The sequence below is a fragment of the Limulus polyphemus genome, unplaced genomic scaffold, assembly GCF_000517525.1.
Source record: "Limulus polyphemus unplaced genomic scaffold, Limulus_polyphemus-2.1.2 Scaffold624, whole genome shotgun sequence".
Lineage (NCBI taxonomy): Eukaryota > Metazoa > Arthropoda > Merostomata > Xiphosura > Limulidae > Limulus > Limulus polyphemus.
The window spans coordinates 51,361-77,594 of NW_013666234.1; the positions used below are offsets into that span (position 1 = coordinate 51,361).

General features: G+C 29.7%; 1 protein-coding gene across 1 annotated transcript in view; it reads left to right on the plus strand.

The window, feature by feature from the left end:
- LOC111085801 (fibropellin-1-like) overlaps window positions 1–26,234 on the plus strand; it is a 73,230-nt gene that overhangs the window by 1,902 nt on the left and 45,094 nt on the right. The window contains exons 2-15 of the mRNA XM_022386047.1: window positions 726–848; window positions 948–1,014; window positions 2,254–2,367; window positions 5,554–5,685; window positions 7,415–7,540; window positions 8,531–8,653; window positions 9,609–9,836; window positions 11,176–11,310; window positions 13,594–13,722; window positions 14,869–14,976; window positions 15,402–15,524; window positions 16,193–16,321; window positions 21,759–21,896; window positions 25,136–25,273. Coding sequence (XP_022241755.1) covers window positions 726–848; window positions 948–1,014; window positions 2,254–2,367; window positions 5,554–5,685; window positions 7,415–7,540; window positions 8,531–8,653; window positions 9,609–9,836; window positions 11,176–11,310; window positions 13,594–13,722; window positions 14,869–14,976; window positions 15,402–15,524; window positions 16,193–16,321; window positions 21,759–21,896; window positions 25,136–25,273 — 1,813 coding nt within the window. The remainder of the gene's footprint in view (window positions 1–725; window positions 849–947; window positions 1,015–2,253; window positions 2,368–5,553; window positions 5,686–7,414; window positions 7,541–8,530; window positions 8,654–9,608; window positions 9,837–11,175; window positions 11,311–13,593; window positions 13,723–14,868; window positions 14,977–15,401; window positions 15,525–16,192; window positions 16,322–21,758; window positions 21,897–25,135; window positions 25,274–26,234) is intronic.

Here is a 26,234-nt window from a genome sequence, read left to right on the forward strand (position 1 = left end):
GAGTTTAATATTTTTGAAATTATTTTCTCTAGAAAAAAGAAGAGTTAGAGGGGGATCTGATTAAGGTGTTTTAGATTGTAAAGGGAATTGACAGTGTTGATGCATCATCTATTTTCATGCTTAATGGCAAGAATAGTAGGACTAGGGGACACAAATATAAATTTTGGCAAGGTAAAAAGCATCTTCAGCTAAAAAATGTTATTTTTCTACAGGGTGGTTAGCCTTTGGAATGGGTTGCCTTCAGATGTTTTGGAGACAGCAAATTTATTTGAGTTTAAGAGAAAGCTTGATAACTATGGGAATGATAAGGGCTGGCTTTAAAATTTTTCTTTTAAATTTATTTATTTAATAGTTTTAGTTTAGTTGAGAGGATGGGACAGCCATGATGGACCAGTAGGTCCCTTGTTCTCCCTAAACATTGTTATTTTGTAATCAGGTTTTGGTCTATTGGATCAAGTACTAGTGTTTTAAAAAACTAATTCTTCTCTTTGCTTTTTTTGAACCTTTAACTTACATGGAAATGCAATAGTGTTTAGTTGCAATAGGAATATTTGTGCTTTCAAATAACTAAAAGAAATATTAAATCAAAACAATTAAATGTCATTATGTAGAGTAAATATTCCAGATTTTTCATGTGAAGTATTAAATGCCTAATAACTAAAATTTCTACATGAGACTGATATATTCTAAAAATTCTTTTCTCATCTTTGCATTTGCTTCTTTAGATGTGGATGAATGTGAGCAGCATCCATGTGGAAACTATTCAGAATGTGTCAATCTTCCTGGTAGCTACAAATGTGAATGCCTTGAAGGGTATGATGGCAATGCCAACCTTGTCTGTAAAAGAAGTAAGCCTATTATGAGATTACTATCATGCAAAGTACAGTTTTTAGCTTTACAAGACTAGGTTGTTTTTCTGTGATACACATATTAAATTTCTTCTTTAGATAAATGTTAACATGTTTGAATCAGGACAAATTGAAGTTGAAATTGAAATTGAACCTGATGAATGTTGTAATTTCTGTGTAACTTGAGAACATACATATAAACTCAAGTAGTTAGAGTTTAAAGATAATTATGGTTATGATGACTGAACCATTTTATCTAGTGACTGTTGGCTTACATCTACAAATGTTGAAAAGAATTACTGTTATAAATGTATCAGTACCAACTTGTATAGTGTTGAGCTTGTTCTTCTGATCTCATTTTAATTTCCTAATTCTGATAAAATTTGTGGTTATAATATGATACTGAAAGTTAATGAGGATACATTAACTTTTTGGTGATTGTTTAACATCAGATTATTAGTGGTTTTCTTTTATAAACACCTTATTTGCATATGAGATGTTACAAGCCCTGCAAAAAAAAGGGTGGTTAGAAAAATATTATTTTTATGAAAATTAATTAGCTCAGGTTATGTTACTACACATCCTTTTGTAATGTAAGTAAGCTAAAATTCCATTAATTTTACAAACAGACCATTTATAAGTAACACTTGAGAATATTAGTAAAAGTTTGTTGTCATATTCAAATGCAGAGGAATATTTATAGAAAAGAACACACAGTCGTATAAAAGCAAAAGAAATCATAGTAAAGGGTGATGTTCTGGTGTTCATACATTATATTACCCTTCAAATATACCAGAAAAATAATGGCGTGAATCAGCATTTATCAAGCATGGATGATTTCTTATGTACAATTAAATAATGTGTAAGACACAGGGTGTAAATTAAAGCTTAAGCACTTGTGATTATGTGCATCAAATATATAATCCCATTTCAGCCAGTTTTTGTACTTGGTACTTGGGACCCCTCTCAGTATTATATATGTTGTATAATTATTGGAGAACTTATTCCTATTTGAAAAATATAAGAGAAAATGAATTTATACCTCACATTTTATCATTTTTCTATGTATTAAAATGAATTAGAGAGTTCATTTTTATTCTTATGGTAATAGTTATTCAATTGAATTCATTAAATATTTGCATCAGTTGAATATTATTTATAGTTATGCAAAATAATGTATATACACATACACACTGACTCATATACATACTGTTGTTTTTAGAATCAAATTTGAAGATTATCAGCTGAAAGTATTAGTTGTAAATTCTTTATCCAACACTTACTTTTAAGTAAATTAATTTGAGAAGTGCTTTTTTATAATAATGGTTTGTTTTTAATGATTAGCTTGCTGTTAATTCATTGCTAGTGTAAAGTATGTTATCATACATGTGATTTGTATGTGTAGTTCAAGTAAATGTGCCATGCCAGGAAAACCATGAGTGTGTTGAAAATGCACATTGTGTGAATAGAAGTTGCAGATGCACAGAAGGTTACCAAGCTCTTGAAATAGATTGTGTTGGTAAGTTAAATGATTACATAAAGGTTTTGTGGAATTCCACAGAAATGGATAACATTCATAATATGTATATACTTAGTTTAGTTAAAATATTTGAATAAATCTCGTGAATTCATTGCTACCTGACATTACATATACGTATTATGTAAAGTAATGAAACATTTTGCAAGATTTAAGTATGATGTACAGAAATAAGGTATATATATATATGAATACACAAAACCATAAAGAAACTCCTTCATAGTAGCCAGTAACTACTGAGTCAATATTACAAGCTTATGGTTATTAGCCACTATAATACTATATAGCACTATTCAGTTTAAATGCTTTTATTAAATACTGAATTCATGCAACTGACTGGAATTCAACATTTAGTTGTAGATAAAGGTTATTCTTTGAGAGATTTGGCTACTTATGTAGTGGTTTTGTGTATTCATCTCTTCCTTGTTTCTGTACATTTTGGCATTGCCATCCCTACATCATACTTAATTTTTGCACAATTTCTTTTTATTACTTGTTTTCCCTCTTTTTTTCTTTAAACAATTTCGTTGAAGTAGGTTGATAAGAGAACATTTGTTTTATTTTTATAATTCAATGGTAATATATATTGTTAATATCATATCAGGTTTGTCAGTTTCTTCATTGCACTTGTAGAATGACTTCAAGTATTGATATTATACCATACAATTGGCTACAATAGATTATTAATCATCACTGGTCATAATCTTGACTTCTTGGGACTTAATGCTCATCTATTATTAGCTGGTAATTCCTGTTTCACCCTGTACTTACGCTTTTTAAAGGAACACCAGATTTCTAAAATGGGCTTACCTCCTCTAACACAAAAGCTATCTAGATCATTGTCTGCCCTCTAAGCATTGCTAAAAGAATTTTTAGTAATCAGCACACCAGTTTTGTGCCATTTCTGGCACAACTTCCCAGGACACAGGGTTGACTTTATCAGCTGAGGAAGTACTTGCCTTGGTTTGCAGGGAATTGTTCTCTTACATTCAGCTGGCATTTTCTTCTTCTTTTCAATGTGACACTGTTTCTGAGGAAGAAAACACTCATTGAGTTGCAACTTTAGTCTCTCCTTTTTCAGGCATCTTCCCCCAATTGCCGGCCTCCATGTCCTTCAATTGGGGGAGACTTGTTCTTCTCCCCTTTCCTCCTCTAGCTTCAAGTTCTGTCAGGAAATTTGTGGTAAGTTTTTCAACACATACACTTCACATCAGGATGATATACCCATAGTAGGCCTGGTTCCAATGCCCTTTGCATGACTTTGCCATTCTTTACACATGGGAGACTTACACATTTCACGTCATCAGGGCTTGGACTTTGGTAAGTTAGATATTTAGACGTACTTCGGTTTGTTGTAATTCTTGCTCCCATGGTGGTTTCGGGAGTTTGGCTGATTATGGCCGTTGTTCACTTCCTCTTCTTAATTCTGGTTGCTTGGTGTGTGTCACTCTATTTACTAATGGTTGGGGTTGTTGGGTATTAATAACATGGTCCACTTCCACTAACCACCTGTTGTTATTACATTTTTTTTCTTGCTATATGTTGCTACAGCTTGCACATTCTTAACACTTTTATAATTGTTCAACCGCTACCTTTTCTGCCCTTTTTGTGTCCCTTTCCTCATTTCTGGGGGAAGAGCATACCTGTTCATTCTGGGCAGTCACTTTCTGCTTGGTTTATTCTTTGTGCATCTACAACAGCCTTCTACCTTTGCAACGTAGGATTCTAGCTTTTGTGTGAAAGGAGATAAGTCCATTTCAGAAGTTAACATTTTTTTACATCGAAAATGTATTTCTGACCAGTACGTACCTCCTCTCACACACTTCCCTCCTTCTTCCCCACTAAAACCAGTGTATTTATTCTAGTACCTGCCAATTCTCAAAAGTTAGGATTGAGGAAGAATAGCAGAGGGAGCTAGCTGCACTGTTATAGGTGGCACAGTACTATTGGTGGAAAGTAGTCACATGATATGTACATGTTCAGAAATGGCACAAAACTGGTGGGGCATAAAGACTGGTGTGCTGATTACTAAAATTTCTTTTAGCAATGCTTAGAGGGAAAACAACGATTGAGATAGCTTTTACGTGAGAGGAGGTAAGTATCTATTGGAAATACATTTTCAGTGTAAGAACATTTTAACTTTTGTAAGAAAGCTAACTTTAAGGGGTAATGATAATATTGTTTACACTAGAATTATAATTTTTTTTAAAACTTATACTAAGCACCAGAGTGCTTAGTGATAGTCTGTTCCCAAGTGCTCTTAAAATGCTTTTCTGTCATACTAAAGCATTGCAAAAACTTCACACATTTTTAGCTAGTGTGGGAAAAGATAAAAGAAAGGTGATTAACACTTTGGCTCTTTAGCTATTTCCCAGTTCCCTACTTTAGCAACACCTTTCAGTGATATTGAGAGTCTCAAATGCTGTGAAATACTTGATAATGGCAATTAGGTGCTCAAATAAGGCTATAACTCTAACAATTATTTGTAAGTATCATAAAGTAAGAGATTGAATGTGGCAGCCATTTTTTTCTTGACCCATCCCTAAATCTACAAATTGCAGTAATAAACTCACTTAAAATTATACTATTGATCAGATAAATTTTTTTTTTAAATTAAGTGAAAAAAAAAAAGTTAGGATGAACACCTCAGTAGAACGTAATGTTAACATAATCATGAAAATAAGTTACATACAAAACCAAAAAACTGACAAAAAGACCTTCATAGGCTTTGAATAGAATGGTCTTCTTCATGTAACTATTAACCACAAATCTTCATGTTTTTATACTTAAACATATGGCACTGAAATAGCAACCACTAAGATTTTACTCTAAACATCAAGAGGTGAAATTTTTCTTATTGCTTTCATGAGCCATACTTGTCAATTTTAGACTATTCATACTCCTGACAGTTATCAGTCTTATATTTTCTCTATAATGTTCATTTTACTTTATTATTTTTTGTAGTTCACTGTTGTGTTTTAGACAGTTGTACAAATTAAGATAAAACCTACAAAAAATTTAATAAACTTTACCCCTAAGTTCACTTGATTAATTTATATGTTCATATAAATGATGTGTGACTATAAAGTTATAGTGTTGATTGGATGCTTGGTTTAGGTGATCCTTACATGGTGATTAAACTCAATATTAATTCATATGTATATTCAGATGTCAATGAATGTGGGACACCAAATTTCTGTGGCCCTAACGCAGTTTGTGTCAACTCCATCGGCAGCTACCACTGTGAATGTAAAAGTGGTTACGAAAAAATCAGGCCTACTCCTGAAAGTCATTGCAAAGGTAAAGAAAAAATTAATGGACATGTGGTTTACTTTGGTAAAATTCTGGTGATAGAATGTCATTAAATTGAAGACATACCACATTATTTGTACCAAAACAAATATCTTCTGAATGTTGAAATTTAAGAAACTTGAAGACATTAAAATCCAACTTAGCATCAAACTTATCAACAGACAGGGGTGGTGGGTTGACTGCAGTGATATATATTAATGAATTTTCCATGGCTAATGGTAGAATGAACTTTCAAAGTTTGATGTGGAGGGGAGGGAGTCTGGCTTTCTCTTGCTGTCAGCTTTTATGTATGGGTCGGATTCTTTACAGTAGGTGTTTCTGACTTGTTGTTGATAAATGTCAACAATAAACAAATAGCACCCAGTCCAATTGTTTTAAAATAATATATTAAAACAAGTCAAATGTATATACAAATGTTCATTATACTGTTTGTTACCACAGTTGAATCTAGAGCTTTAAATAATTGTCTCTTTTTCGTCAAAGTCCAAACAGGCTGGTAGAATTACTTTAGAACACAATTTGACAAAGACAAATTATTATTCTCTACCCTGTTATTACAATACAACCTTTGATAGTTTCATGAAATCATCACTATATGCTCTTTATGGCTAAACTCACAATCATACGGTCTAGATCTATTTAACTATCTATGTATGTCTAACTCAAACTACATTTTGGATGCATATTTATAGCCTGATAGAAGCCTAGAATGTTTCGTTCACTGTGAGATATTATGATGTAATAATACTCAATTAAACCAATGAGAAAACATAGAAGGTTCTATTAATATGATGCAATAATACAACAAGTTCCAATTCACCAACAGTTGAACTACACAATGTATGATTCATAAACGGTTACATAAACATACCTGCGATAGACTATCACTTGTAAAAATAACTAAATTTATTACTAGGGCAATACTTAAACCATCTAAATCATAACACTTGCATTAACGTAAACAGTCATGTATATCTAACGTTGAAGTCAGTCATCATGCATGTTAGCATTTGCACCTATTCTGTCAATACTGCCACGACTGCTTTAAAGTTATCACATCAGCTTCATTAAACCCTATAATAACAGTTATTAGCTGCTATAAGTTAACTTAACTAAATTATTGCTGAATTAATCACTCGACACTAAAGTGAAAAACAGTCCACTCAAAGTCAAAATGCAAATACCGTATATGGAAGGGTCCCTCTTTGGGTATCAATACTAAGGGAATCTCTGTTGGTTTCATTTTCTCCACTTATTTATATGGTTAAATTCAGCAGATACTCTCATCTGGTCTGAAGTTGAGATTTTCATTTTGTCACAACTGCCTAGGACGATTACCATCTGCTCCGGTGTCAAGAGAATTTTTACTGTTTGTGTTTCAGTCCATTGATTAATATTAACTTTTCTGTATCTAAATTGGACAATGACTCTATTTTAACACATCGATACTCATATTGTTTATTAAGTAAATTCAGAATGCTAGTAGTTTTTTTATATTAAATGATCTTTTTGGTTTTCTTACATGTTTGTTAGCTGTGAAGCAACTTGATATTGAAAGTATGTAATTTTGAAATTATGTAATCTTATATTTCCCTCAAAGTAACTCTCCTTGTAGATTTTTGACACTTAGGATTCTATTTTTTTCTAATTTAGTGATTTTTACTGCTTTACCTTTTTATAATTACTTATTTTTCTTTTCAATCCTTACTATCATCAGATATCAATGAGTGTCTACTTGAAATACCTCCATGTGGAACCAATGCCTTATGTATTAACAGAAATAGTAGTTATGAGTGTGTCTGCCCTGACCACCTTCAAGGGGACCCAGAAGTAGCCTGTGTTTGTATGTATCAGCAGTTGTTTAAACTAGTGCATATACTTGTACATCAAAATCTTAATGTTAGTTAGTGAATGAAAATAATTGATGTTAAATACATTACATGTTTCCTTATATTTCTTTAACATTTTTTGCTTATATTTATATAACTATACTTAAATTATTGTAATGAAAGGAATACTTAATCATGCTTAAACTATATGGGGGTGAAAATTCTTCTTTACATGTTCAATTTTTATATAACATTTTTAAATGAAAAAATCATTTTTTTTTATAAGCATAATAATCCTTATGCTATAGGATGAAATTTTTGTATTTTTATATTGAATAGGCTGCTCAGAAAAATATTGTTAAAGTAATAGCAAAATTCAGGTAGTTCTAGTCTAATTCCAGCTGTTTTCAAACTGGTGGTGGGGGTCACAGTGTCAGTACTTATTTTTGACTTCTTATACAGAAATTTCTTGACTTTTCATGTTTTAGAAAAAAACGATAATTTGAATTTGTTATTAGTTAATATAGTGCTCAGAATTAACACCTTTTTGGCATATCATATCTAGATTTCAATGTTCACATAACACTTGCACAACTTTCAGCCACCACAGTGAGTGTAGCTAAACCAAAGATTTCTCTCTCATAGCCACTCCTATCAGAACATAACGCACTTTACTAAGATCATGTAATGCAGCTCTCACTAGAAGTTCCTTATAATGTGAATTAAATCAGCTTTTAGTTTATGATAATATATAACTCTTAAAAACTATCATAACAGTTAAATTGTTGCAATTTGTGTTTCATAATTTTAGAGTTGATGCTTTGTAAGATAAAATATAATGTAAGTTTTATTTGTCTTTTAATTGTACTAATGACTGTATAAGCTTTCTTTATTCATTGTTTCTTGGTACCAGTAGTCAGAATGTAGAATTTGATTTTGCCCTCTTAATAGTGTTTTGGGAATGGAAAGATTGTTCAATCTAACACTGGTATACACTTTTCCAGCTCCTTGTGCTGGCATTGATTGTGGTTCCCATGCTGCCTGTCGAGTCAATGGAAGAGAGGCTAACTGCATTTGTGACCATGGATTTACTTTTGATCCAACAAATATAACAGCTGGCTGTATTGGTGAGTGTTGGTTTTACAAACTTCACTGAATACTTGTCAGTGAACTTGCAAGTACAAAGTATATATATATGTGTGTCATTAAGCTAATGTTTAGTTCTTTACAAGGAAGATGCCAAAACAGGGTCCATCATATTGAACCTCGAACTGCAATGCAAAGTATCTCAAATTTGTTTGAGTTAAAAAATTTTCACAGGTTTTATGATAAAGTTATTTATAACCACAAGTTATCTCTACATAAACCTTGTAACATTAACCTTTGTGACAATGAGTCTTAATTATCACTTACACTTCATTGTGCATTTTCTTAAAAATAAACATGCCTTTAATATTAATTTCTTTGTGGTCATTTTGCAGTACATGGAGAGAAAAATATAGCTTAAATACAAAGATACATGTCTATTGAATATAGAATATGAAAAAAACTTGTTTGAAAACTCATTAACATACTGACTAAACGTAAATAATAGATACTTAAAGAAAGTTTTATAATTGAAAAATTATGAAAAAGAACAATCAAGCAGTAAATAAAGAGACTGGTTTTATAATAAAAAATAACTGCATTTGCTGTTTTGTAAATCTAATTAATATTAAATAGCAGTTTTTATTAAATGCCAATTGTGGTTAAGGGCATATAAAAAATCATCACAAATTTCAAACTTGGTCTTAAGTGAAAATTTATGCACTGAATAATTAAAACAGGTTTATCTCAAAACTTCTCATAATGAAGAGCTGTATTACTAATAAAATCTAAAAAGGGCTATTATCTTTTAAAGAACTACATTTTAATTTCACTAATAAGTAGCATATTGTACCACAAATGTATTTAGATTTATTTTTGTTCTTGCAAGGATAATTTATATAGGCTTTTTGTGTTTCCTGGTATTGTGTGGTTAATGTTTGTAATATTTTATGATACTTATGTACACATCTTTTAATACTAATGTGTGAAATGTAGCTTTTCGTGAACCAATCTGTGTTTGGCAGTCTTTTGAAGAGAAAATGAATATTTATTTGAAAGAGATATCCACTAAGGATACAATTTATTTAGATGTGAATGAGTGCAGTAACAGCCATGGACCATCAGGACTATGTGGACAGGGAGCAATATGTACTAATGCTTTGGGCAGTTATCAATGTGTATGTCCTCCTGGATTCACTGGAGATCCATTTAGATACTGTGAAGGTAAAGTAAAGTTTCACTTTATATCTTTCTTGGTATAATCTTTCCTTAATTGTATAAACGTATTTCAGGGATTTAGAAAATCCAAGCTGATAGTTACTTAAAAAATAAAAACTTTTCAAAACAGTAATTTTATTTGGACAATCATATATACAGTGTGGTCACAAGTAAATAGACACCACATTTTCAGAAAAAAATGAAATTTTTCAGCCATATTCACTCAGTGTACAGAATTTTAATAATGGAGTTAATGAGTATGATAATTTTGACACTCCATTGTCTATACATGGAGTCAGGTCTTTGATTAATTTGTATTCACAATTTTCTCATCATATCACATCCTACATGAAAAATTGTTCAGTTTATAAAATCAAATGATATCTTGAAATGATTTTAAAGTTAAGATGCTCAATATATAATTTGGTACACTGTACATTGTAATATTTGTTAATCTTATGTAGAGTAATTGTTGTACTGCTTATTAATTAAGTTAAATTACTTTATTTGAACTAATAATGTAGAAATTTATCATTTCAAACATTTTTTATATTAAATCATGAATGGTTTTCTAGTGGAATGTGAAATAATCTTCAGGAGAAACATTTTATTTGTACAAACATTTTTAGAAGAAAATTATATCTTGATTTTGGTTCACTTTATACTGGTTTATAGATTTTTGGAATTGCGTATACAAATAATATGATAACCTCCATTATCATCACAACTTTAAATCCAAAATATTTAATATCAGGTTTTGAAAGAATGAAACCATCCCTAAACAAAAGTGTTAAATATATCAAAAATTATATTAAAGTCAAATTTCAAAATAGCTTAAGCTTCAGGTTTTTAGACCATTAATACAAACCTCTTTCTGGTTCAAAAGTCAATAACTTAAATTAATTAATATAAGTCATTGCTTTCACAGATTTACTGGATTTAGAACTTGCCTAGATGGGAAACAGTTTTAATATTTGTTTTTACAGTTTAGTACAATTTCAGAAATAATTCATTTTCAAGAATAAGTATTGATGTAAGAGCAATAAAATTTCAATTATAATAATGGAAAGTATTGTTCATCCTTCTATTCTATTAAACAAGATTTTAATAGATTGATTAGTAAACACCATGTACAATATGAACAAGAATGTACATTGTTGTACATGTACAGTGCATTAAACTCAATCTTATTGATTATTTTATTAACAAATATAGCACTTTGCCAAAAAAAATAATGAACTTGCTTTTTACAGTTATTATATATGTTTATAAGAATAAGTTAATCATGTTTTAGAAAAAAAATTTTTTAAATCGGATTCTAACCAAAATTATGACTTTTTTTCAGATATTGATGAATGTGATGCTAAATATGGTATGAGTGGTCAATGTGGAGATAGGTCTATGTGTGAGAACTCTCTTGGGAGCTATTCATGTTCTTGTTATCCAGGGTACACTGGCAATGCCCGATTAAGGTGTCAAGGTAAATACCTGTCAAGTGAAATATGCAGCCATATCTAATAGATTTTAAACTCTTTATTACTATAAATTACCCCAGCAGAATTCTGATATTCTTATATTTTTCACCTATTAAATCTTATTTTTCCATAAAATCAGTTTCATTATTATTAGTAATTATAATGTTTAAAATAATTTGCTATTATTATTATTATTCTTTCACGCCCATGAAGATTATTTTGCATTGTTAGCTTAGTGTATGGCTTTAAAAATAATTAAAACTCTTAATATAATAAAATGGATCTATATAATTAAAAGAGTAACTTGTGTGTGTATACGTGGGAAGCTTTTTAAACTTCATTTATCTGTGCAAAAATCAAATTAGGAAAAAAGAAGTATGGATGATATCACCATATGCATAAGTGAGGGGTGGGTGTAGATATTACCTTATGCATTGCAAAGGGAAAGGTATTAGGGAATAATTCTGTCATCCATCAGAGCCCCATCTCAGACATCAGTGCTTATGTGTTAAGGTTTTATGTGTGAATTTCTTCATTTGTTTATAGTCATTTTAGGTGCTGGTACCATCACCCTGTTTAATAGGGACTTGGGAATAATATCACAGAATTTAGTGATTACCCTGATACACAGGTCTTTAAAGCATTACTAGATCTGAAGTCTCTTACTAGATAAGTTGATCAGTTTGTCATTTTTGATCACATCATTTGGCTCAAGGTATCTTTTGTAGTAGAGGAGTTTGGTGGATATCATGTGTTGTGGAATAGATTTAACCTCACATTCATTGATATGCTCTGCACAGCCATCAGATTTGTTCAGAATTATGTACTTAACCTCATGCATAAATAGACTAGGTAGGTCACTTAACTGTTTTAGTTATTTTAAATACGCAGCACTACCTTTACATTTTACAAACTCTGTGAATTCAAATACAAAATGCCATAATAATAAAAATGTTTCATATGTGAAGTATGAGTTTTTCTCCTAGTAAGATATTATTAGATTTTTGTCTGAAAATAACACTCCCACTGTGACAATGAGAGAACCCCAACTGATGCCTCAAAGCATTTCAAATATATTTTATTTCCTCGGGTATTGATTTATGACTTTAAATACTTTGAGCCAGAATAGAGTCATTAGTTTATAATTTGGATTTTAGTTTTGAGCTGTTTGGTTAGCTTATGTTTGAACAGAAGTTATTGATAATTAATCTTTGTATCAGTTGTATTTGTACCTTTATTTAAATGATTATATATATATATATATTAATTCAGTAGCATATCACCAGAGATGTGAGCCCTGGTACCATAAACAATATGTGTAATACACCTATCTATTTCTTTCACAGCAAATTACTGATCATTCAACAGTGCAATGCTGCCATAGGTAGACTTAGGCTAAATATATATAAATTCATACAAATGATGGTTAGATAATGTAAAGCTAAATAGCAACATTTTAAAAAGAAACCTTTTAGTATTCTCAAAAAACACATTAGAACTTTTAGAACAGCAATGAGCTCCAAACTACACCCTAACCCTTATTCACAAATCAAAGGCTATAGTTATGAAAAAAAAAAACCCTTCAATCTAAAAAAAAATCACTACAATAAAGTTGGACATATCTCTTAGTACCATTAACAAGGTAATAAACTTAGATTTAAAGGTGACAAAGGCCTAAAAGCAAATAACTTATAAGCTTTCAGTTACACTTCAAGATCACTAGCTGTTTTCATGAAAAATATGGCAGAAAAAACAGGAATGATACAATCCTATTTGACCACATATCTGTCAAGTCCCTCAATACAGCTATAATGAATTTTTATGACTTTAGTTGGCTTAAGTACAATTTAGAAGCCGATGTTCATGTACAGTAGAGAGTATATGGAGAGTTTGCCAAAATGTGTGGTTTTAAAGTTAATCTCCCCATCCTTCAGATTTAGTGTGATTAACAATGATGAATGTAGTTCAAGAGCAATGCAAGATCAGATTAATTGTTCTTATATAAAGTGTAATTAATCTTAGTAATAACGAAGTAATAAGTAGGCAAATTAATAGAAAAAAAAAAGCGTATTTAGATTGGTGTGAGTAACCAATTTAAATCAATAGGTAATTGCTTGTTTATTGTTGTGTATTAATGTCTTTGGAAATTGTAAGCTCTGGAGGAAAAAATTAAAACTTATGGGTTCAGACTGATCATGACATGAGTAAGCAGGTGTACCTTGTGAATGATTTATTCATCAACTATTTTTAAACAGAGTAAGAACTATTCCTTCTAAATTTTTTTACAGATATTAATGAATGTTCTGAGGTCTTTGGAGCCAATGGAAGATGCGGCCTTTCTGCTATTTGCACCAACACTGAAGGTGGTTTCGAATGTCGTTGTCCATCAGGAACAGCAGGAGATCCTTTTCAGGAATGTAAGTTTTATTAGGTCTTTTACTTCTTTTTTTCATCCAAGACTGATATACCCATTAACATGCATATGTGTGTGTGTAAGTTTAACAGCAAGATCCAACAATCCCTCAAGGTTTAATATGCCCGTTGCACTAGAATATCATGTATTTATACTTTCCTATTTTTTTATAGTATTATTCTGAATTTATCATTTATTCTATATATGTGCAGTTTTTACATAATAAATAGTCCAGAAAATCATTAAATTGTCATTCTAACTATCTTTGTCTCAAGTCATTCTATTTAGATCACACCTGTTTTACCCATTGAGAGGGGAGGGGGGCTGTAATACTAGTGTTCTTTAATGGTAGCTCAGGTGGTATCTTGAGGTTAGAGCCTTTCCTCTGCTTGAATGAAAATGATAATTTACATGGGTTGCACACATCACTCTTCAATGTTAGCTATAAAGTAAGGAACATTGAATTTAGACAGTCTAGTGGATGATTTTGACCTGATCAATTGAAGATAACTAAACCAGTAGAATTGACTCTCATTTCTGTAAAGCAATTACACACATTGTGTTTGCGTCTTTAAATAAATAATGATTGCTTTCTTGTATTTTACATTGTGTTCAATCTTTTTCTTTCACAAATTCATTTACTCAGAGATTCAGTACTACTTTGTAATAGATATCTTGTTGAAACTTCTTTTATTAAGTGGACCAATCCAGTTGTCCTGTGGGTAACTCAGTTTTACCTGAATATACCACAACTAACTTGTTTTACTTGCCATTCATCAAAATTTACAATTTCACTACTACTATCTCATATTTTTAGTTTTTAAAAATTTGATTATTGTTATTTATATGTGCTGTCTGTATTTATAATATATTTATTTCTTTTTTAAATATACAAAGAATTTTCTTAGAAAAATGCAATGAAATTCAAATGTTAGAAACTAATATTGTATTGCTTGTGATTTTGGCACTTTTAGTTTATCTGTTTAGCTTTCATACATGTAATTTTCCTTGACTGTCAGCTGTAATAGCAATTAAATACAGTTATATTATTTTACCTGTATACATATTTGCATTGAGTCATGTAATTTTGGTTTAATTTCAGTAGGATATTTATGACATTTAGAGTTTTTTGTTGTTTTTCATTAATCAGGTAAGGTTATGATTGAATGTATTGAAGACAGTGCTTGTCCAGGTAATGCAATATGCATGAACCAACATTGCTTTTGCCCATCTCCCAGTTTTGGAAATGAATGTCAACGTAAGTTATCTATTCATTTTTGATTAGGTATTGCACTTGATAAAAGGTATCTGAATTTTATTAACAAAACTTGCATGAATCATAATTATTGAAATTACTTTAGTTTATTAAACCAAAATAAGATTTGTTTTCCTTTAAGTGATATAAAGTAGTAAATATAGATGAAATATTATGAAATTAGCAAAAAACAATTGTTTTAAAAGCACTTACTGTTTCAAATAGAAAATGTATTTTAATAATATCTTGCCATAAAAACCCAAGAAGTTTTATAGATAGTTCAAAACTTTTTTTTCTAATTTGTTATAAGTTCAAGCATACCAAAAAAAGAAGAAGATAAAACTGATATATATATATTTTTAATATTTGGAATCACAGTAGATAGCATTTTTAATATAAGTGTAGTTAAAAATTATTTTTTCTTATAGATCCCTGTGATGAGATATTTTGTGTAGACAATGCAAAATGTGAACTGGATCTTTTTGGTCATCCTAACTGTGTATGTGCTCCTGGTTACACAGGTCAAAGCAACAGTTTGTCAGGTTGTGTGGGTAAGTATTTCTCTGAATGAATATATAAAATATAAAACTTTCAAATATATTCTTTGTTATCACGTTTAATTTTTTTTTCAGTGATTTATATTAGAATCAAAGATACATTTTAGTAGAACAAGTCTGCTTTTGTCAGTTAATAATAAATAATTTTGTTTTGAATTTGTCATTTTAAGCTTGTTTTAATAAATACTGTCTGAAGGTTTCTTGTATTTAAAGTTTTATTTGTGTATGACAATTTAAAAATACAGTGTAATAAGTGAGAAAAAAGTTAATAATACCCATTAAATTCATAGAAAATAATTATTTATGTTTACTAACAGAAAGTTGCTGTAATTAAGAAATCAGTTAATAAGGTGTAATAATTACAGTATCAAAATAGTGTGTGTTGAGGTGTGTAAAATTCAATATATTTCTATTTAAGGCTCCAACAAAGTTATGAGAGAAAAATAATCATTAACAAAATTGTAAGAAAAAATATATCTCGTAACTTATGTATATGTTAATAACTAAAAGAAAAGTAGACACAGAGGAAAATTTAAAAATTTTCTTTTGTTACTTTTTTTAAGCTTATTGAAAATTAAACTATACATGGTAACAAAAATACTAGGAAAGTATATATGTATACATAAACTCATAGAAATGTAATAAAACATTTTATTTTGCAGATATCAATGAATGTGATGCTAGTGATACTTGTGGAAGAGATGCTGTTTGTCGTAACATACCAGGATCCTATGAGTGTATCTGCCCTCAAGGTCTTTTGGGTGACCCATATATAGGATGTTTTCCTGATGGTGGTAAGAGTGCATATATATTACTTGCACAGGTGACAATTCTTAATTGATGTAAAACAGAAGTGCCAGCCTAAAAAAATTTGGAATCTGAGTAGAGAAATAGGAATGGTTAATCTAAATCTTCATTCAGTTTTCCATTATAAGCAAAGCTAAAATCCACAGAGTGAAACATAAAAAATACGTGGTTTCATTTATTTTGAATGATTTAATGTATGGCAAGTCAGCAATGTATTCACACTTAAATTTTAGCAATACCTTGTTTGGTAAGAATTGTATAATGGTACACCATTTATAATTGCAGTAGTTGATGTTTTTTGTTTTTTTCTTTAACCTTAAGTTTACTTTGTAGGTATTGTTTACATATTAATTTTATCTGAAATTTTTCTTTTGTAGTTTCATTTTTGATTTGTGGTATTTTAATGTTAGGTTCATGTCTCAGTAAGCCAAAGTTCCATATTAGAATGCAGTTTTTTCTTATATTGTCATTCTTGTGGCTGATTTTTTTTTCTTATTTTTACCTTTACATCATGGATACATGGATATTGTTTAAGTAGTAAACATATCTGGAATTTTTTTTATCCTTTTCTTTTCAATTTCTTTGTTGTGAGAGTGGCATCCCAATATGGATCACTTTTTCTCCACGCTTTTTTTTTATTTTTTCAGGTGCACTTTCTTGGTTAGATGGCTTTTGTTTCAATAACTAATTTGGCTATTCAAATACTGGTTGAGCTAGCTATCAATATGATTTCTAATTGACCAATATTTCATTGAACATTAAAGAAAGTGTTTGAGTAAAGGTTCCAAAGTAGAAACGCTTAAGTGATTAGAATCCTGGTTTCATTCTCATAACAAATTTATCAGTTATGTTATAAAAACCTGCAAAATGTTAGACAATATCATTAATTAATAGTATAATCATAATGGTGTAAACTGGTATTAAAAATCCAATGATTTCACTAAAATATGAATGGGTGGCATCTCTGCTACTAGCAACCTCTCTATGTATTGAGCTGTATAATATTCATGTGTGTAAAAATGTAGCTGAGTGTCTCACTGTATAGTAGCTTATAGCTTAGAAATTCATGGATTACATTTTTTTAATGTATAGAATAGATGTGTAGATTATTTTTTACAACCCAGGAGGTGTATTCTTTCTTAATATAAAGAAAATAAAATTAATAAGATCAGGTGCTGATATATAAATATTCGAATTAAATGTCTTAGTTGCAACAGTAATTGAGACAATTTTAATGAATATGGTTATAAATTTACAATTTTAAAAAACTTGTCTAACTTACAGTTCCACAGAGACAGGATAGCTGTTCTGCCTTAACACCTTGTCAACCAAAGGAAGACTGTGTTACTCAAAAGTGTATTTGTAAGAGAGGCTACATAAGAAATCCAGTTACAGGAAAATGTAGAGGTAAAATATGAATTTAGATACATTTTGATGGATTTGTGTTGGTAGATCAACAACTAATTTATTTTTATAGATATTCAAATCTAGCTTCTGGACTTATTTGTTGTATTTATAAACATTTCTAATGATTTTGCACGCTTAGAACTGATTAATGTATAATTAAGCTACTTCTTAAACCATCAATAGAACTTATTTCTAAAATTAATGTATTTTAAATCTTACATTAAGGTGTAAAAATTCAATTTATTCTTCTAAATAGGAAAAAAGAATGGAAAGTTTAGAAATAATAAATATTGGTTTTTCAATATGTGCTATATGAGATATTAGATTAAGTATATATGAATTTAGAAGTGTAGGTATTATTTTGTTATATGATTACATAAATACCATTATTTAGGCCCCCCAGTGGCACAGTGGTATGTCTAGAGATTTACAATGCTAGAAACCAGGTTTCCATACCTTTGGTGGGCAGAGCACAGATAGCCCATTGTACAGCTTTGTACTTCACTACAAACAAACAAACCATTATTTAGTCACTTTCACAATTGTAATTATTTTGTCATTCAGTGACAGTGAATAATAACATAAATTAAAGGTCAATAAATTACAATTATTTTTTGTTTTTCAGATATTAATGAGTGCACGGAATTCAGAGACAAAGCACCATGCGGGATTGATGCACTCTGCATTAACATGGAAGGAAGCTATGAATGCCTCTGTCCACAAGGATACAAGGGCAACCCCTATTCAGTCTGTCTTACTCATAGTGAGTCTTTATATTTTCTTTTGTCTTAGTTATAAAAGAATGAATACAACGATACTTTGTCAAATAGTATCATAAGTATGTTCATCACCTGTTTCAATAATGTACAAAATTTAATTTTTCATTATCAAAACAAAATAGTTTTATAATGTTGTTTCTTCATGATTAGGTATTCCCTGCCAGAAAGACAGCCAGTGTCCTGGAAATACAGTGTGCATAGAGGACAGTTTCCAGTCTTTTCACTGTGGTTGTAAATTTCCATTTGTTCAGGAAGGGAAATACTGCATTAGTAAGTTAATTTTATGCATACAGATGTATTCAAAATACGTGCATGCAAAACACCAGTTTATAACAAGGGTAAACCAGAGATTTGTGTTTTTCATTTTAATATTTTGATTAGATCAAGCTGGATATAATTGTATAGAATTACTCTGTTTTGATAGGTCTTTAGAATGCCTTAGTTTAGAGAATAGTTACATAGATCAGGATAATATACATGCTATACACTAATTTATGCTAATTGATATTAACCTCCAATCAAAGCAATCTACATACTTAAAATCAACTTAGTAATGAGTATAACTTATTAAATATACTTTTATTACATTCTTACTTATATACATATATTAAAAGGCATTGTTTCATCAGTTGGGTACCCTAGCTGATAATGATGTATTCAACCATAATCCTAATAATATCTCACAAAGTTTAGTCAACTTAGGAGACTTAGGCTAGTCTTAAATATATATATACTAATCTAAAAATCCAAAACACAAAGTTTGGCCAGCTTAGGAGATTTAGGCTAGTCGTAAATATATATATTAATCTAACAATCCAAAAACAATAACTATAATATAGAATAAAATTAAAAAGTAATGACATTTAATACTGTTAATGAAAGTAACAATAAATAAATAGTGTAGAATACCATAGTTGATTACACAATGTGTTGAAGAATAATAAATTATACCAAAGAAACCAATATGCACATTCTCTTTATTGTCATCTTAAGCAAAAACAAGTTTGCTACTGCAAAACAACCTGATTATATTAGACTTATAACAGATATGTAGTTTAAGTGCCTATAAAGTTTAAAATACAGTTTAACACCGTGTTTAATAGTTATTTTTATAAAGTTAGTTGTAATATAATATTATTTTTGTTAAATTATGAAAAAGTTTTTTCATGATAGTTAATGTCATATGTTTTATGAATATTGAACCTATCTTTCAAGATTTGATTGAAGAGTAATTTTCTAATTATATATATTAAGTTTTGATAATTTGCACCTTTTTTAACAATTAATGGATGGTATCAGTATTTCACTAGGTAAATTTTGGGTTCCTTGGTTAAAGTCTTATATTGCATGAGGATGATGCTTTTAGAAAATTTAGACAAGAAAAATCTACAACCACTAGATTACAAATGAAACAATATTTTAGACTTTAAAAACTATACTTTTTATAAGATTAGTAAAGGTAGGTTTTACGCTGATATCTAACACCAAATTTTTACATCATAAGTAATAGCTCTGAGGTAGGATAACTTTAGTTTGAATTTGGTAAACATATAACCATTGCTGCAAAATATAAATATCACAAGATGTTTCAGAATTTATTTCCCTGGAACTTTCCTCTTTATAACCTGGAGAATGATAATTGTCATAGTTCCATAAATACAGGTACCAAAGAGATTTTCTATATTATGTTTGCAATTCTGAAATTCACCGTAAGATAATATTTCAACTTCAAAGGACAATATATCATAATAATTTATATTAATATTTCTATAATCCAATTTGGATAAGATACAATTGCATACTTACTAAGATAAAACTGTCAAAAAATTGTCTTTCTTGTATTCTAGTCAAGATGAACATAGAACCGATTTCTGAAACAATAGTGCACTTTCTATTATTTATTCACCATTATAGCTAAAAATGCTAGGTAACTGAATATACAATATTAATTAGAGTCTTTAAAAAGTGGATTTTAAAATTTTTTCATGCTATTTACCTATCAAGACTATTTCAGCTTTTTTTTCAATGTAATTTGTTTTGATTTTGTTCTACAGAGGTTAGTAGAAACTGCTCTACAACCAGTCCTTGTCCTGAAAATCAAGAATGTGTCTTTACGGGAGTAAATCATGGGTTCTGCATCTGTCCACGTGGTTATACTGTTGAAGCTGATGGATACTGTAGAGGTAAGGAAAATCAAATTTTGAGGGAGTGGATAACAATTAATTAATTGATTTTTTTTTTTTTAAGTGATGGTGTTGTATTTACATAAGATGACAAAGCTAAATTTTTACATAAGTTATTTGGACACATGAATCACACTGCATAACACACATTGTAAATGCATAGGCTTGCAATGATGACATGCAGTATCTAAAAATATGTCATTTTGATCTGGAAGCCCCCTTTAATGATGCTCACTAGTTTAATTTTAAATAGAAGTATATATCATAGCTTTTGGAAATAAATTCAGTGATGGAATATCTGACTGAAATTGATATAACTCTTATGGAGTTCTACAATTAGAAGTATAAATATGTTTATATATGTTTTATTTAATCCTAGCATTACTGATGGGGTGCAGACACTATCAGATTTTTAATCATATTGTTCTTAACTATTTATCACCAAATTGTGCAGTAGGCTTATTGGTTACAGGTCCCTAATAACTTATGAATCACACACAAACATTTAAAACCATACCATCAATATTGCAACTAAATTAATTTCTCTAATTACTGCTGGAATTCTTGTATGTTGTACATATAAATGCTTGCACCGAATTATATTGATCAGTTCTTTATACTGAGTGTTGTGACTGGTAAAAATATAAAAATTATACGACTCAGTATGATACAACATATGGATCCCATGAGTAATGAGTGGTATGTAAGCAAACCAATAATTTGAGGGTTAATAATGATAAAAGATGATATTGGAGATAGATATATATATATATATATATGTACTTAACATATAACTATCTTATACATGCTTGTAATGCAAAATGATGATCATCATGTAATGTGTTTCAGTTTGTTTGATTGATGGAATGCAAAGATTGCTTATTCAGTTCCTAATTGTCTGTTTGGATTTGGTTTCTAATTTCTGATATGTGTGTGTAGCTTATGTTTTCTTCTTTTTAATGAAAGAAATTACAAACTATATTAAAGACACATAAAATCTTACAAACATTAGCATAAAGTGTTTCCTTAAATTTAATTTTGTTCTCCACTAGATATAGCAGAATGCACAGAAATCAAAGAATGGTCTCTTTGTGGACCTCATGCAGAATGCATCAATCTACCAGGTTCTTATGAATGCATATGTGACTCTGGCTACACTGGAAATCCAAAGAAAGAGTGCTCTTTCATTGGTTAGTATAAAAGTGATCTTTGAACTCGTTGATTAAAATTGCTAAGAAAAACCTAAATTGTGAAAGTGTTTGAAATTGGATTTAACAGGGTGTCTATAAATGGTTGTTTTAAGATGTAATTACTTTTAAATAAAAAAAATATCTGAACATATTGCAAAGTGAATCACTTCCACAAGACTTCTGTCAACCTCAGTATATTTTTGCAAACATCTTCACTGTATTTGATATGATCCTGGAGATCACCATGTATAGCTGGACATAGAGTGTAAACAGGAGATTTGGTGGGTTTGCACAGACAAAAGTCCAGTAGTGTTATGCCTTTAGAGTGCAGTGCCCAGGATTAAAGTCCTTTACATCCATTCCAACAGTTTGTTATGACAATATTCAGTGCCAAAAAATACAAAATGAATATTGTCTCTATCTGCCAATAACACCACCAGCTTCCAAATATAAGAAGGAAAAGTAGTCTATCATGTCCAAGTTTGTAAGCCGGTGTTTTAGTAACTGAAGTACTAGTGTCTTTATTTATGCCGAGTTATCTAGTCCTCTTCTAGGGACACACAGGTTTTATTTCATTGAAGGGCTTACACAATTGCTTAATAGCATTGTTTGATTTATACCAAAGCATGATAAACTTGTCAGAATTAGCACATGAATTCCACTTACCAAAAATTATCTCTGCTTTTTCTTTTTTTCTACTGAACTTTCATTTCAACACTATCTGTTAACAAAAGTTTCATTCTTAGTTTAGGCTAAAACTGGAGAAGTGGAATAAAACTTGAGGGTTTTTAAACCAACTTGCTTTTTACTCCCTGTCTTTTGTCTTCCTTTGCTGAAAAGATATTTTAGATTGTGTACAACCAATTGTAAACACCTTGTATAATTTTGGGCTTGCATCTATTTGCAGGGATAACTTGTATTATAAAGAAATATAAGTTGTTAACTTTTTACATCGAAGTAACTTAAGTTTTTTAGACCATATAATTTAAGGTGAAAAAGTTTTGTATCTTTATGTAGCTAATACTTTATACCACAAAGTTAATTTAGGGTGCTGAATGATCTTAGAATACTGTGTATTATATAATAGTTTCATATATTATGTTTTTAGTATGAAAACAACTTCAAATGCTGCATGATATCAACCAGATGTTAGGGTTTTAGGTAGTTGTTTTTCCATTGTTCACTCTTTATGTCACAATTATATTTTGCTAATTTTATGGAGACTCTGTATCAAAAATCCCAGAGGCACAGGTTTTGAAACATTTTATTAACTTGGAAGTTTTTTATTTTAATATTCTACTTTAATTGTTTCCTATCATTATGTTTTTTATTTTGTACAGAAATGTTTTGCAACACGAATAATGATTGCCCTGCAAGTCAGCAGTGTATACAAGGTCAATGTACATGCATGCCTCCTTATGTACTAAATGGCCAAACTTGTGAAAGTAAGTAATGTTAAAAGGTTGTTTTAAAAGATTTAGTGTATAACAATCAAATGCCTTATAAATGATTTTTCTTAACTTACTTTTCTCAAGAAAGTTTAGATTTATTTTTAGATGGTTACATATGAAAACTTTAGAGTCTTTTAGATTTTTTAATATCCCAACATTTTACTACAGCTAAACTGCTATTAGATATATATACCTATCACTGTTTTTGATAAAAACATTTTTCAGAGCCTGTAAATTATCCTTGTTATTACCTTTCAGCAGTGAATATAATACAGTATATAAGTCATTTTTAAATACAAATTTAAAGAAAAAGAGTAACAAGATTGAATTCATACAGTTACTACAAATGTCATATTATTATTAATATTATCTATAAATATATCGAAATGTTTAATATCAGATAAATAGAATTTTCATTTACTATTCAAACTTCCATTCAAAATATTTATGTAAATGAATAATTATCTCGGATTGCATTTTGAACAACAAATGGAGTTTTGATATTTTTTAACACAACACACACTATATCATCTATTAATAAACACAAAAGATTTTTGTTCAACTTCCTTTAATAGTTGCCATAACTACACTTTATGTGTGTATATACAATCACTCAAAAACAAAGTATATTTAAAATAATGATATTTAATTGGCATACCTATTCAGTGATATTTTAAAAGTGCTTTCTCATTTGTGAAACAAGTATCTCATTTATTGCACACATAGATCCTTGTAACTGGAAGAAGTGTGGTCAGCATGCTAGTTGTGTGCTGAGTCAACGAGAAGCAGTTTGTGAATGTAACAAAGGATTTAAGGGTAATCCTAAGGAAAGATGTTGGGGTAAGTTTTCTTTTTTCCATTTTTACCTCTGTACATTAGTTAATCTTTACTTTTACTATACACATAGTTAATATTTTGTATAACAAATATTAATCATTAACCACTTATAGAATTTCAAAATTTTATATATTTGTTTTTTTTTGTATTAAAAATTCATTATCAGAACTGTAAAATAATAAATTCTCACAATCTTGCAGATGATTTCAACAAATATAAAGTTACAAGCAGACATTGTTTAGGACAGTATTAATTAAAGTATAATGATTCAAGTTTGAAAAAAAAAAAGTTTAAATACTAAGTAATCATTGTGTCATAGTGACTGGATCACTAGAGAAATTATTTTAATTGAAGGTTTTTTTTAACTTTTTATTCAATGAGTGAGAAACAAGAATTTTTAACTATGTGTGTATTACAAGAATTAAAAAATTTGATTAAATCCTATTTTGCTGTATTCTCAAATCTTTATTACTAATGGCTATTAGTATAACAGATATGTCTTAAATAATACTTCTTAGAATATTTTTATTTCAGGATATTATAAAGTATAAGAAATACCTTTAATTTTGACTTTATTCTTAAATTGTATAGTCTGATTATAGTTTTTTTACATAAGAGAATGAACACCTTTCTTAATTAAGTGTTTGTGTTTTGTGTGTGTCAAAATTATAAAACTAAAAAATGATATATATGTTTTGATACTGAGACTTGTATTTTTTTTTTTTTTAAAGATAAAAAAAAAATGAGTTGAAAAAATATTTTCATCCTAAGAAACGACCAGAAAGTGTAGAGAATAAAAGTTTAGATATTGACCTTCATTATGAAAAACTAAATCATTAATTTCTTAAAAAACTTATTTATTGATAAGTCATTTTAAGGATGTTTAGACTTCTTGGGTCTTATCCAGAAAACTTAAAATAACAAATTATGTTTTCATACAAAATATTTTAGATGTTAATGAATGTACAAGCAATCTACCACTGGATCCCAATGGTCCCTGTAGTGTTGGTGCTACTTGCATCAATACAATTGGCAGCTTTGTTTGTGAATGTCCACCTAGGTCAAGTGGAAACCCATATGAAGATGGATGTAAGTAAATGAACATAGCACAGTCTTCATACTTCCACTTTATTTGAAGTAAAGGATCCATCAATTTTAAGTTATGTACATAACTCACAGCATAAAGTTCTTCTCTCTTTTACCCATATTTCCATAAGATGTGATGTAAATAGCATGTAAGAGTATCAAAAGCTGACTTTGCTATCATATTAAAATATTTCTTGTTGACATATTTTGCTATAGTGAATCCTGTGGCCATTTTTAGGTAAAAGTCTGCAATGTTCAGATCAATAAAACCAGCCATCACAGAAGTGAAACATTTACATTATTTCTAGAAAAAGAAATAGTCTTTTTTTCGTGTTTTTTACTATTACCAAATGTTTATAAGGTTCCTGTAATGGGAAATTAAACAGTAATAGCTATGGCAGCAAGTTTGATGTTCAGCCTTTATTTTACATCAAACAAGCAAACAATCTGGGCATGAAGTTGAGACTTCTCAACAGCAATTAGATAGGTGATACTCCACAGTAAACATACTTGCCTCTCATTCACTTGGTTTCTAGCACTGCATTTTTCTAGCCTTTAAAGCCAATTAATTATTCATTATTATCTTGCACAACACATGAGAAAACAGTATCTCCAAGAGGTATATGTAAGAGTTACTATGTTTTGGCTAATCATATGGGTGAACAATAGTTTTGTAGAGAAATTAGACTTAAAATAGAGATAGGTTTCTCAATGTTGTCAGTCCTCACCACTGTATTTTATGCTAGTTGTTACCCCACCTTGCACAGACTGAGTGATTTCAGTACCTCACTAATCATTATGCAAATATAATGGTTGGAGATGGCTTGAATGGGTAATGAAGAAAACTTATATTAAAGTTTTTCTTCATTACCTACTTACTACGACACTCTCCTACCACTATTAGTTACTCTAACTTAGGTTCGTTCTATCTATACTAATTAATTAGTCTAATTTAGTATAGGTA